This window comes from Amblyraja radiata, chromosome 8, assembly GCF_010909765.2.
Source record: "Amblyraja radiata isolate CabotCenter1 chromosome 8, sAmbRad1.1.pri, whole genome shotgun sequence".
Classification (NCBI taxonomy): Eukaryota; Metazoa; Chordata; class Chondrichthyes; order Rajiformes; family Rajidae; genus Amblyraja; species Amblyraja radiata.
The window spans coordinates 39,211,260-39,225,333 of NC_045963.1; the positions used below are offsets into that span (position 1 = coordinate 39,211,260).

The 14,074-nt window shown below is 39.9% G+C and overlaps 1 protein-coding gene across 4 annotated transcripts in view; it reads left to right on the top strand.

Annotated features, from left to right (window-relative positions):
* syt14 (synaptotagmin 14) overlaps positions 1–14,074 on the top strand; it is a 164,096-nt gene that overhangs the window by 97,948 nt on the left and 52,074 nt on the right. For all 4 annotated transcript variants that reach the window (XM_033025591.1, XM_033025588.1, XM_033025589.1 and 1 more), the window contains one exon: positions 12,786–13,063. In XM_033025591.1, coding sequence (XP_032881482.1) covers positions 12,786–13,063 — 278 coding nt within the window. The remainder of the gene's footprint in view (positions 1–12,785; positions 13,064–14,074) is intronic.

Here is a 14,074-nt window from a genome sequence, read left to right on the forward strand (position 1 = left end):
AAAATCCTGGAATTTTTAGTTTCCAATCACAGCCATCCTGCAACCATGTTTCACTAATCGCCACAACATCATACTTCCAGGTGTCAATCCAGGCTCTAGGCTCATCCACCTTTCTTACAATGCTCCTAGCATTAAAATATACACATTTAAGAAACCCACCACCTCTTATTCTCTGTTTATTAATTATTTCTTCTTTCTCCCCTACATGTTGGGTCTGAGTGCTTTCCTTCTCTGCCTCCTGCCTCACACACTGTCTACTAGCTTTCTCTATTTGAGTCCCTCCCCCCAACCGTTCTAGTTTAAAGTCTCCCCAGTAGCCTTTGCAAATCTCCCTGCCAGGATATTGGTCCCCCTCGGGTTCAAGTGCAACCCGTCCTTTTTGTACAGGTCACACCTTCCCCAAAAGAGGTCCCAATGATACAGAAACTTGAATCCCTGCCCTCTGCACCAGTCCCTCAGCCACGCATTTATCCTCCACCTCACTCCATTCCTACTCTCCACTGTCGCGTGGCACAGGCAGTGATCCTGAGATTGTTACCTTTGCGGTCCTTCTCCTTAATGCTCTTCCTAACTCCCTAAATTCTCCTTTCAGGACCTCTTCTCTTTTTCTACCTATGTCGTTGGTACCTACAGTATATGTACCACGACCTCAGGCTCCTCTCCTCCCATTTCAGGATAACTTGGACACGTTCAGCCACATCCCAGACCCTGGCACCAGGGAGGCAAACTACCATCCGGGTCTCCTGACTGCGTCCACATAATCGCCTATTTGACCCCCTAACTATAGAGTCCCCTATTATTATTGCCCTCCTCTTCTTTTCCCTACCCTTCTGAGCAACAGGGCCGGTCTCTATGCCGGAGGCCCGGCCGCTGTCGCTACCCCCAGGTAGGCTGTCCCCCCCCCCCCCCAACAGTACTCAAACAGGAGTAGTTATTGCCAAGGTGTACAGCCACCGGGGTACTCTCGAGTCCCAGCCTCTGCCCCTTGCCCCTCCTAACCATGACCCACTTGTCTGCCTCCCGTGGTCTTGGAGTGACCACCTCTCTATAAATCCTCTCTATGACCTCCTCACTCTCCCTGACCAGACAGAGGTCATCAAACTGCTGCTCCAGGTTCCTAAAACGGTCCCTTAGGAGCCCCATCTCGACGCACCTGGCGCAACGTCTGGAAGGCTATCAGCCTCCATGACTTCCCACATCTGACATCCAGAACAGTAAACTGCCCTGGCCCTCATTCTCCCCTCTTACCCAGGATACAATACAAAGTGCTGGAAGAAATCAGCAGGGCCAGCAGTATCTAGGGTTACTCCCAATCAGCTGCTTCCTCTAGTCCGCTTCCATCAATCAGCGGCTTCCTCTTGCCCACTTATTTTGAATTGTGATGGAACGTTGCAGAGTGGGCAACGCTGCACCCGCTGCTCCAGCCGCTCCTGGGTCTCTGTGAGAACAAAGCCCTGCGCTCCGTTTTTAAACTCACCGCCCGGACGCTGCACCAGCCGCTCCAGCCGCTCCTGGGCCTCTCTGTTACCATCGGGAAATTCATTGTGTCCATCGGGAAATTCATTGTGTCCATTGGCTCTCCATCAGGAAAGCCAAGGACAAGAGGCATATGGAAATACCACCACCTGTGGGTTCCCTTCAAACTCACATTCCATGATGACATACATACGTGCAGAGATACCTGGAAATATATCACCATTTCTTTATTGATGCTTAACCTGAATGCTTGAAATACCTGAGCAAAAATATAGTGGGAGTTTCACCAGACCAGCAGTTTTTCAGGACAGTGGCTCATCACCAGCTTCTCTGACCTTTAGGGTTACCTGACCTTTCTGTCCTGGGCCTCCTCCATTGTCAGAGTGAGGCCCAGCACAAATTGGATGAACAGCACCTCATATTTCACTTTGGTAGCTTACACCCCAGCGGTATGAACATTGACTTCTCTAACTCCAAGTAGCCCTTGCTTTCCCTCTCTCTCCATCCCCCCCTTCTGTCCTGCCCACTCCCCTGACATCAGTCTGAAGAAGGGTGTCGACCAGAAACGTCACCCATTCCTTCTCTCTAGAGATGCTGCCTGTCCCGCTGAGTTACTCCAGCATTTTGTGTCTACCTTCGATTTAAACCAGCACCTGCAGTTCTTTCCTACGTATTTCATTTCATTCCAGCCAATTTTAGCTTGAAGTTGGAAGCCTGAGGATATTTATTTGAATTATGCATGGATCCCTGATGTTCAGTTCCATTATTCTTCTAGATTGAGAATATCAACAGATTCTGAATTTTAATTGTATTAAAGATGATGCATTATAAATATCTGATGTTAGTTGTTAAATTTAAACATCCTTAAGCCTTACAGTTATCAGCATCAGAGTTTACACACAATGTGCATTTAAAAAATATCAGAAATAATTTTACAAATTCAGCTCTGAAATATATTAATGTTGACGAATGAAAGACAATTTATTTAGCCATGGTTTGTACACCCATGTCAGACAGGTAGAAGCCAGTTGGAATGAGTTTGACAAGTTTAATGTATTTTGAATGGTTGTAGGACATGTAAAACAATTCCTACTTTTCTCTCCACAAATGATGCATAATCAATTAAGTAATCTTCCTGGTTTTATTTCAAACCTTAGTTTTAATTATTATTTTCTGTAATTGTTTGTTTCTTTCAGGCTGAGCGTGATTAGTTACAAAGCTTCCTTAATTCAAACTCAAAATGTGCCATTTCTAACTAATGTGCCATTTCTATTGTTTTACGTCAATACATCTCATATTAATTATCACAATGATTGCTTCTTAAATGTTTGTAGATTTAGGTACAATTCCATGTCATGACCCTGTGTCGTCATAGTCCATAGTTATTGTTTTTTTTTCCAAATTGATAAAACCTTGTTATTTACCAACAATTATTGAATGAATTCAAAGTTGCAGATTATGTTTCAGATTTTTTTTGTCTCAGATTTACTCTCTATATTTTTGATGTCCTTTGATTGTTCATATCTGAGACTCCACAAAAGTTAGCAATGTTACAAAATTTTGAGATTTAAAAAATCAAGTCTGTAATTTATCCCATCAGATAAAGCATAAAAATAAGTTTAATTTGACACCTAATTCACTTTCATATCTCAAGTATTTAAAAAGTTATGGCCATTTTCATACTCGGAAATTAGCATCTTGTTCCCTATTGATTTTCTATGGACATAACAAAAAAGCTCGTGTGCAGTCAAAAGCCCATAACCTTCTTAAAAATTAAGAGAACTGAATGAAATTTTCAGTTATCGTAGATTGAACCATTCTGAAACAAATATAAAATAATCTTACTTGGATGACCTGAAATTAATGCATATAATTAGTTAGTTACCCAAGTGTAGCTAATTTCAGACTTCAATTACTAGATCTAAACATCTATCCATTTCTTAATAAATGATTAACATTTTTAAATAGCCTAAGTGTCCAAATAATATTCATAAATAATTCACAATAAAACATGATTTTTAAATCTCATTTACATTAATTTATAGGCCAAATGGAAGGAATTTAGTGTTCAATTGCTGTAAATTAAAGTCCATTTTAAATCAGCTTTCTAGTGGGCTCCTGTGAACGCGCTGGTTTAGAACGTTCACATTGCGCTAGATTTGTGCCCTCAAATGCCCAGAAAAATACTGCGGGATATAATGGGCCCAAAATGAGCTACTCGCAATATTAAACTTTGTATAAAGGGATCTTAAGAAGCCCTTTTTAATGTAAAAATAAGCAGCATACCTTCTGTTATTTGCTCTATGCGACCCTGACAGCTGCCGGTGGTCGCGGGTTTAGAGATTGATTTTTAAACTACTATAACTATTATACGAGGCCTTTAAAACTAATAATAGCTTTTGCGACGGGGTCTTCCAGCGATTTTTTCGTTAATAATTAACTAGGCTGAACATCTTCGATTTGAACAGCCTAGAGAAAATCGCGTTTTAAACCCGCCCCCCTCTAAACGGCGCCAAAATCGCGCACACCCGCAGCGACAGATTTTCAGCGACGCTTCAGGTACGCTTTGCAACATACCTACAAAAGTCACTAAAGAATTGCACAGTATTTTTCCTTATCTGTAGAAGGCAATGGTGGTCCACATTTATACAGTGGCAGATTAAACGGCTTCAATGAAAGAAGGCTAATTAATTCTTATGTGTAACAATGTTTCATTGTTTACATTATGAAGAACATAGAGATCCAGGAATATCATCAATTCAAATATTGAAATTGTTATATTGATAATAAAAATATATTGACAATAAAGCCATTCAAGGTATGGGAAAAAAAACATTACCCACTCTTTATTTGCCTTTATAATATTTGTCTTTTCGAAAAGCAATCCTGCCTCAAAACAAGATTTCACTTTACCTCTACATTTGGCATTAGCCCAAGTTGAAACCATTTGAAACCACAAAAGCTGACAGCATCTATTGGTTGCCAAGGAATAACTCATGCATTCAGTGGCTTAAACGCTCCTTCATTTTCCCTGTCAACAGAATAGATTCAGGTTTAGATCTCCATGGTTTTATAGGAGTGCTACACTAGCAACCATCATTTGTGATTTATTAGGATTGGCATTGTGATATTGTCCAAAATCCAGCATTGATCTTTAAACAATGACTGCATAAAATTTTGATTAAAAAAGTACTTATCAAGTACTCTCCTGACTTGATTGTAATGACAAAAAAATATAACATAGGAAATCATAGAAGAGACAGAGGTCCAATTTGGACATGTATTGAGGGCCTGTGTAACAGCCAACATTCTCCAGACACACTTACAAACAAAGCCAGTATTCATCTAATTTCTAGAAAGAAAGAGGCAGTAATTTATTAGCACCTTAGAAGAGCCCTTGCCACATCCCAAGCCCTATGCAGAATTCCTCCTAGCCAGCAAACTCCACGTCTTTGTGACCTAGGCAAACCAGTCTGAGTTCAGTACTTGTACCACTCTATCTTAATGTGACCATGGGAACGGGAAGGGGGTTATGCTTTGTTAGCATTGGAAGATGGGGGAGTCCCTTTCTCGGTGAGACATTAGAAGTGGGAGACATGAAAAGATAGGGATCTGATCCAACATGTAGGTTCTCTCCTGGTGGTGAACACACACTACATATGCTATATATGAACTATTAGGAGGTCACTGTAACTCTCCTTCATGCTCGAGGGAAGTTCCCGCATACTCACGGCCTCAGTTTGGTCGAGGAACATTTTTCACCATGCTGAAATATTTTCGGCTAGTAAAAATTGGTCAGCATGGTTCTTTTGAACTCATAGTGCTGTTGAGTGGGGTTGCCATGTAGTCATAGTTATAGGCAGTCGAGGTAGCCGTAGGCAAACTCCTTTGCTGACCGGGCATTTTAATTGGAGTTTTCAGAACCAAGGAAAACCGACGGGTAATGTTAAATACCCGCTAAACTTTATTACAAGTTGTCTGGCTTCTTAAATGTGTCTTCCCCCACTTCTTCCCCCCCCCCCCCCCCCTTCTCTCCCCCCCTCCCCTCCCCCCCCCCCCCCCTTCTCCCCCCCTCCCCTTCTCCCCATGCCGACCACTTTTTACTCGCGGACCAATTTTCAGCATGCTATAAAATACTCCTTGACCAAACTGAGGCCTCGAGTATGCGGGAACATCTCTTGAGCATGAAGGAGAGTTACATAGACCTCCTAGGACCACGTGTTGACCATGCTGCGAGTTTGAGTCGAGCGCAAACTCTTCTAAACTAGCAAATTAGGTCCCCGCAGTGGGTCAGGCCCTTTCCGGTTCCAAACATTTTGGGTGACGAATAGTACTCAGAAATTGAACCTGTCATAAGTTGTGGACTGCCATGTCGTCAAATGCCTTTGATAAAACTAACAAGTCAGCACAAAAATTAAATCCAAATATTGTTTTTGATATTTGTATTTCAATATTGATTTTTGAATTTTCACTTTAGAAGATATAAAAAATAGAATATTTATAGGTGAGCTTGGTGTGTGAGGCCTCACCAGCCATCAAGAGTGTTCATTGTTAATGTCAGTTACATACAGTCAGAGGGACTAGGCAGGCATTTAATGATCAACTGAGGATGAAACAAATGTTGTGCTTCCAGTGGTGTGCAACAAAAAGTAGGCAGTTCACCAGTTATCAGAGGTTCCTGCCCAAAACATGATTTAAAAAAATAATTAATCTCGGGAAAGCAATTGTAAATAATAATCCTTGATTTGTTTATGTTGTTACTGGACTTTCCAATGTTGGAAGAGGAGCATTTGACATTTTCTATTAGTCTGGTAACACTACAAGTCATTAAACATGAACGTACAATTTTATTCAACACAACTGTGTAGGGAGCTTACAAGGTGTTACTTAATACAGTAAAATACAGTAAATTACTTCACACAGAAAAAAATAAATGACAATTTTTTAAACACTATTCATCCTCAAAATCACACTCCAAATATAATGTCAAAGTGGGCCAACATTAAGTGCACTGCTCCGGGATAAGCACATGAAAGGGCATCAGTACCTGTAGATGATTTTGTGGCATCATAGTTTTGCAAAGTCACCCTCATCATGAGGAACTAATCCAACACATGTGCACCCATTCCAAAAGATTTATAGGGCTTGCAGTTTTTACGTGGAGTGCCTCCATGAATTGTATAAAAAGGCTATACTTCTCACAACTCCTGGAGGAAAAATGCCAAACACACCTATGGACATACATAACTTAACCAAGGAAATAAAATCCTCCACAGAACTGAAAGTGACTTCAACATTTTCAAACCCTGGATTTATTCCAGACCTTTAAATGACTTTTGTCATGTTGATCAGTGTCTTATGCATGATTTCAGATGGGCTTTATGGTTAATTGCCTTTTTATATCGATCCTGATAAACAAAGTGAACTGTCTAATTCTATTGTCTGAAAGTAAAATGTTGCAGATGCTGAAAATCTGGGGCAAAAAAAGCAGAAAATGCTGGAACTCCTCAGCATTGGTGGAAAGAGAAGTAGAACTGAAGTTTCAGGTTGATGACATTTTTTCTGAACCTTCCTGATGAAAGCTCATTGGCTTGAAAGCTTACAGTACTTTGTCTTTTCTCTCAATAGACAAAAGGTGCAGGAGTAGGCCATTCGGCCCTTCAAGCCAGCACTGCCATTCAATGTGATCATGGCTGATCCCCAATCAGTACCCCGTTCCTGCCTTCTCCCCATATCCCCTGACTCCGCTATCTTTAAGAGGCCTAGCTAGCTCTTTCTTGAAAGTATCCAGAGAACCGGCCTCCACTGAGGCAGAGAATTCCACACTCACAACTCCATTGATGCTTTCTCAGATAGGAAATATCTTAAATTTTTTTTTTATTATTTGTTTATAAAACGTTGATTTACTGTTAATCCCAAATTACTTAATAGTACTTAATAGTTAACGATTTTGGACTAGACTGAAAATTGGAATAAATGAGGTCAAAGTATTTGTACTGTTGTTAACAAGACTGTACAGCTGATTAAATTAGTTAAAATCCAGCGCACAACAGCTGACATAACTCAGATAATGTTTCTGATGGAAAACGGTTTTCTCAAATGAATGCATTGCACGAAGCTAGGTAAGACTAGACGCAAAGTATACAACCTGTATGTTCCTTCTCCACAAGATCCACATGTACTATCCTGTTAGACCTAATGTTTCAGCCTGATCTTTCCCCAAATTACTTTTTTCTTCCTACCTTGATCCATTCTTTATCCCCTTATCCAGCCTGTTCCCAGATCCTTTAACACACGATGCCTTCTGTCGCTTTGACAGTTTCTTGATTGTCTGGCTCAACAGGCTTATTTTCACTAACATCTAATCTCTCTAAACCTCCATCCCATACCAGTGTGGCCAAAGGGTCCTTCACATCTTATTTGAACAGTCCTGCTGTACTACCAATCTCAATCTCTTGGCTAAACTTATCATTACATTGAATAAAGCCAGAGGGCCCACTGGCGCAGCTCACAGTGCCTGAGACCCTGGTTCAATCCCTTCAATCCCAATAAGTTAACTGCACACTCTGTTTGTTTAGTTAGGTCCATTAGAAATGAACAAATTAAAAATATATATATATTTGTTCAATAAACGTTGATTTACTGTTAATCCCAAATTACTTAATAGTCAATGATTTAGGACTAGACTGAAAGGACTAGCGTTTGTGTGCTGTCTGTGTGGATTTTGCACATCTCCTTGTGACTATGTGGGTTTTCTCCAGTGTGCTTTCATTTTCTGTTACATCCTAAAACATGTGAATTAATAAGTCACTAAATTGCCCTCAGTGTGCAGTTGAATGGGAAAATCTGGGGGAGTGACCACGGGAGGCCACAAAGACCCAAGCCAGGCCTGACTCCCCCTTTGATATATGTATCAGTTCTATTCAGACCCGTTTCTTGTATTTGCTTTGTTATTGAGACTTTATGGCAGTGGCACAGTGCTTCCCAGCTCCATTGATCTGGGTTCGATCCTAACTTCTGATATTGTAGAGTTTGCACAATCCCCCTGTGACCACAAAGTTTACCCCAGATTCTCAAGTTTTCTCTCACATTCCAGAGATGTACAAGTCAGCAGGTTAATTGTCCACTCTAAGTTGACCCTGATATGTACCTGTACATGAGTGGGAGAATCTGGGTTGCGAAAAAAATAAATTTCTTAGTATTTCTTAGCATTCAAAATTGATGAATTTATGTAAAACTTGTATAGATTCTTTGTCAGACTACACTTCCACATACCTTGCTCAGTTCTGGCCCACGTATTATAAAGCAGCATTGGATAAATAATCATCTATGTGTGATGTTGAAGCTTTGAAGTTATCTGAAAAGGAATGAACAGAAAGATTTTCATTTAGGAGGGGAGTAATAGAGATCTTGAAGAATTGTGCATTGATTCACCAGGGAGAAAATAGCTGCTAAGTATTATATTGAAGACAATGTGGTTTGAATTTGGAAAATGCTACCACAGAAACAGATTGTGGAAATTAGCTGAATACTTTCAAAATAAATATCAACGTGAACATGAGCAAAGTATCTCAGTAACCGAGCTGAGTGAAATGTAATGAGAGATGACTAATATGCAACACAAACAACAACACAGATTATCTCAGTGTATTTGCAGAAGTTTACAGTGAAATGTGAGGTGTTGCATTTTGGGAGCACTCACATGGGCAGAACCTACACAGTGAATGGAGGGGCTCGGTGGAATGTTGTAGAGCAGAGGGATTTGGGAGTACAGGTACATACTTTGCCGAAAGTTGCATCACAGGTAAATAGTGTGTTCAATAAGTGCTTGATAAGTGATCAGTCTGAAGAATGGTCTCGACCCGAAACGTCGCCTATTTCCTTCGCTCCATAGATGCCACCTCACTCGCTGAGTTTCTCCAGCATAGACGCTGCCTTACTCGCTGAGTTTCTCCAGCATTTTTCACAGGTAGATAGGGTGGTCAAAAGGGCTTTTGGCAATTGGCCTTCATCAGTCAGAGTATTAAATATAGAAGGTAGACACAAATGCTGGAGAAACTCAGCGGGTGAGGCAGCATCTATGGAGAGAAGGAATTGGCAAGGTTTCAGGTCGAGACCCTTCTTCAGACTGATCACTTATTAAACACTTATTGAATATAGAAGTTGGGAGGTCATGTTGCAGTTGTGTAAGCTGTTGTGAGGCTGCTTTTAGGTATTGTATTCAGTTTTGGGCACCATGTTATAGGAAAGATATTGTCAAGCTGGAAAGGGTGCAGAGAAGATTTACGAGGATGCCACCAGGACTCGAGGGCCTGAGCTATAGGGAGAGGTTGAGCAATCTAGGACTCTATTCTTTGGTGCACAGGAGGATGAGGGGCGATCTTATAGAGGTGTACAACATTTTGAGAGGAATGGATCGGGTAGACACACAGAGTTTCTTGCACACAGTAGGGGAATCGAGAATCAGAGGAGGTAGGTTTAAGGTGAGGGGCAAATTATTTAATAGGAACATGAGGGGTAACTTTTCACACAAAGGGTGGTGGTTGTATGAAACGAGCTGCTGGAGGAGGTAGTTGAGGCAGGTACTATCGCAACGTTTAAGAAACATTTTGACAGGTGCCTGGATAGGACAGGTTTTGAAGGATTTATGCCAGACGCAGGCAGGTAGGACTAGTGTAGATGGGACACGTTGGCCTGCGTGGGCAAATCGGACCAAAGGGCCTGTATCCACGCTGTCTTTGACTCGTTTTGTGTAATTCTATGTAATTTATAATCTTTACTTTTAGTTATGCTTTTGTTGCCTCATTTATTTCACAGCTTCCCAATTCAAAGACTAAGTTGTTGCTGATTTGAGCATTGTTGGTATTACTTTGCTCATCTATAATTTAAATGGAGAAGAGTACTATCCACCTGGAAATGCAATTTAATATTTTCAAAAATAGCGTGAAATTCATTAAAGATGGATGACTCACATTGCAAACCTTGTTGCATAAAACATAATTTTCTAACATTATCCTTTCGCTCATAGGTTTGCTAACTAAAGACATTTCTACTTGGATTGAAGGAGCCCTATAATTTAAGAACAATAAGCTACCGTGTTTCTTGCATTGCTGAATGTTAATGAAAAAATTATCAAATATGGAATACTGATTAGATGCAAAATTCTTCGGAAATTATTGTGAAATTAACAATTTTATTACAACTTTACAAGCAGTAAATTTATTTTAAAGGAGGAAAGTTTAAAAATATCCAAGAAGGGCACATAAACAGTAATTTCTGTGATTAATATTTAGTTAAAAACCCACACATAACCGATTGTTTTATAAGAGTCTACAGGATCAAAAAAATCTCTCACCAAAGAAAATATTATGGACAGGAAGTCATTCATTTACTCGGCAAGTGACAGGACCATATATGATAGATAATCTCTAAAGGTTGTGGGATTCCAAGGAGTAGTGGAGTTAAAGGTTGTACTTAAATTTGAATATCTGCTTTTGGGCTGTCTGGGAGATAAATTTAATATTGCTGAAAATGTATTTTCCAATTAAAGGATAGCGGAGATTAATTTTTTATTGTAATCTTCACCTCTCAATTTTGTCTGATATATGCTAGCTGCCATATTGGAAGTCCACTACATGCCCAAAATGGTGAGACACATGGACGGTCAAGGATTTCTAAAAAGGATTGGATAGGCCTTGAAAGAAGATAACTTGCAGGACAATGAAAAACATGGTACTCATTGGATTGCACCGCAGAGAGCCAGTATGCACAGATTGGTCAGATATTCTCCTCCTGTGTTGCTTTGATTTGGTGTGCAGGATAATTGGCTCAAGTAGGCTTTAAGGTTCCTGCATATGTAACAACTGTGTTTGAAAATCATGTATAAATAGGTGCTGCATAAGCTTCACTGAATTGTTCTAGTCCTGAAACATCCTAAATGAACCATATGAAGCTTCTCAACTGACATTTTTATAGTTTTTATGGTCAGTAAATTCTCTCCATTGAAAGATTTTGTTTTATTACTGGCAATGACTTGAAAGGTAACTTAATAAGACTATAAGCATTTATAAATTTATTTATATTCGTGTTATATGATTTTTATGCTGGTTTAGTTAGCATCCAGAGAAGAATTCCAAGTTTAACAGAAGCCTGCAAGAAATATGCACAGTGCTCGTTTGGAGGACAGGCATTGTAAGACAGAAATTAAAAAGTGATGTGACGGCTTTGAGGTCCAGTTCTTGCTGATAGATAATTAAACAAGGTAATTAGAAAATCAGCAGAATGTCTCAACACAAGTTGCTTTTTGGAGATGGATTGGACAGCTGGATACAAATACAATATTCTAGTTATGGAAAGGAAATAGGGAAGGTGGAAAGTGAATAGAGCCTAATTGGCATCATGTAGTCAGATCAGTACACAGTACACACCTCGGGTTAAAACATAGCTAAAGGTGATAACAGAGCCTACTGTGATTAACTGTTATTAAGAACAATTAATATGTGAGAGAAAAAAAAGAGGTGACCAAGTATCATTTACAAATACTTGATAAATTAAGATGGGTTATTAGGATGGCCCAAGGTGCACATTTATCTTGAATATGTAGAGGTTTCATGAGAAATATTGGAAAGACAATACTTTTGTGTGCAACCTGTTCCTCACCCACAGATAGACACAAAATGTTACTCAGCGGGTCAGGCAGCATCACTGCAGAAAATGGATCAGTGAAGTTTTGGGTCTGGACTCTTCTTCAGACTGATTGTGGGGGGGGGGGGGGGGGGGGAATGGAGAGGAATATTACCTAAATTACCTAAAATTAGAGGAATCAAGGTTCATATCGCTGCATTGTGAGCTACCCAAGCAAAATATGAGGGGCTGTTCCTTCAATTTGTGTGTGGCCTCACTCCGACAATGAAGGAGGCCCAGGCCAGAAAGGTCAGTATGCGAATGGGAAGAGGAGTTACCCAACATCTGCACATTGCATTTCTATCAAGGGTCAATGAATTTGAAGAGTTTTATCATAACATGGTTGCTTTGCCATTGCATCTCAGCAACGCCAATGTAATTATTGGTATAATAAATCTTCAATTTGTAGTGCATTATCAATTCCATCTTTTTTTAAATGAAGCAACAGGTTTCATTAATTAAAATATGTAAGTTTGTAAAAATATGAGCTTAGATGGAATATTCTTGTAAAATAAAAGGTGCTATTTACCCATTTGGTTAGCATTATTCCATTTCTTAATTAATTTTATTTAAGTATAATGGGAAATATTTGCTTTCAATTAATTTTTAATGTTTGTTCTAATCAGAGCACTGTATTCAGAGGATAAGAAGAACTCCCCCACTTGACGAACTTCAGCCTCCTCCTTATCAGGATGATAATGGATCACCACATCTCTCATACACTCCATCGGAACTTGATGACAAGTGTGAACTGTCTCATTCTAGTGCAGATTGCAACAGTGCACGCTGTTCATACAGTAAGTGCCCTAGCGAGGGAAGTGTTGGCCACGAGACTGAGAGCTACCATCAAAAAGGATATGAAGAGGACGTTCCCAGCGACAGCACTGCCATTCTCAGTCCAGAGGTAATAGGGATGAACATTTACATCTGGCGTATGGAATTGTTTAATTTCAATCATTCAGTAGGAGCTGCAATGATTTACAAAAACATTTAAAATCTTCATTGGAGTCTGCCCGCAAATGTCTATTTTCTCAACTTCATATAGCTCTGTAATATCTTACTGCATATTTATTTATATTCTTACCTCATTTAATTATATATCATTTAAATGATTGGGATCCACTGGAACCAAGCAGAATTTCCTTCTTCTCTATTGCAAACTCAGTATTAAGCAAGGTTTTATAGAAATGCCTCAAATTATCAAAAAATGTTTTGGTTAAGAAGTGCAGGCAATAGACAGAAATCTCCTTGGAGGTATCGCTGAGAAGACTTAGTCAGTATTTTTATGGTTGGTTAACCAGTGATAATGTGGTGTTAGATGATGGTGATGCGATGAAAAAGTAAAGGAGTATATAAAAATATTATTTGGCCACTAAGTTTTCATGGAGTGCATTCTTGCATATGGCCTTCTTCACTCCAAGGCTACGCTGCAAATCCTACTGGTTGGCTTTGGCTGCATCCATAACTGTAGCATCATTTGCCTCTTTTTTCCAATTGCAGTTCACAGGTATGCCTGAGCCCATTACATCATGTTGGTTCTTGACCAGCCAATTTTAAGTACGAAGGTGGTTTCGGTTGCGCATTTTCCCACTGTCTCAGTCACCCTAATGCCATAATGACCCCCCTTCCTCCCCCAAGTTTTGCCTACCATAACTCCTTGTGGATGGTTCTACTAGTAGTTCTGGTTACCTGTGATGTCTTGAGGTAGTTGCTCAGTGAATTCAGGCATTCTTCTGCAGCAGTGTAAGCATTCAGAAATTCTCTGACTTCCTTTGTTTTTGTTTCCTACTTTGGCTAGAGCTCTTCAGATGCCCAGCAGTGATATTTTGGCATGGATGTATAAGCTACTGATATTCACTCATATAAGGCAGCTAGTGATGATCCAATGGTTGCCATTCAGCACTTGATTGAATTA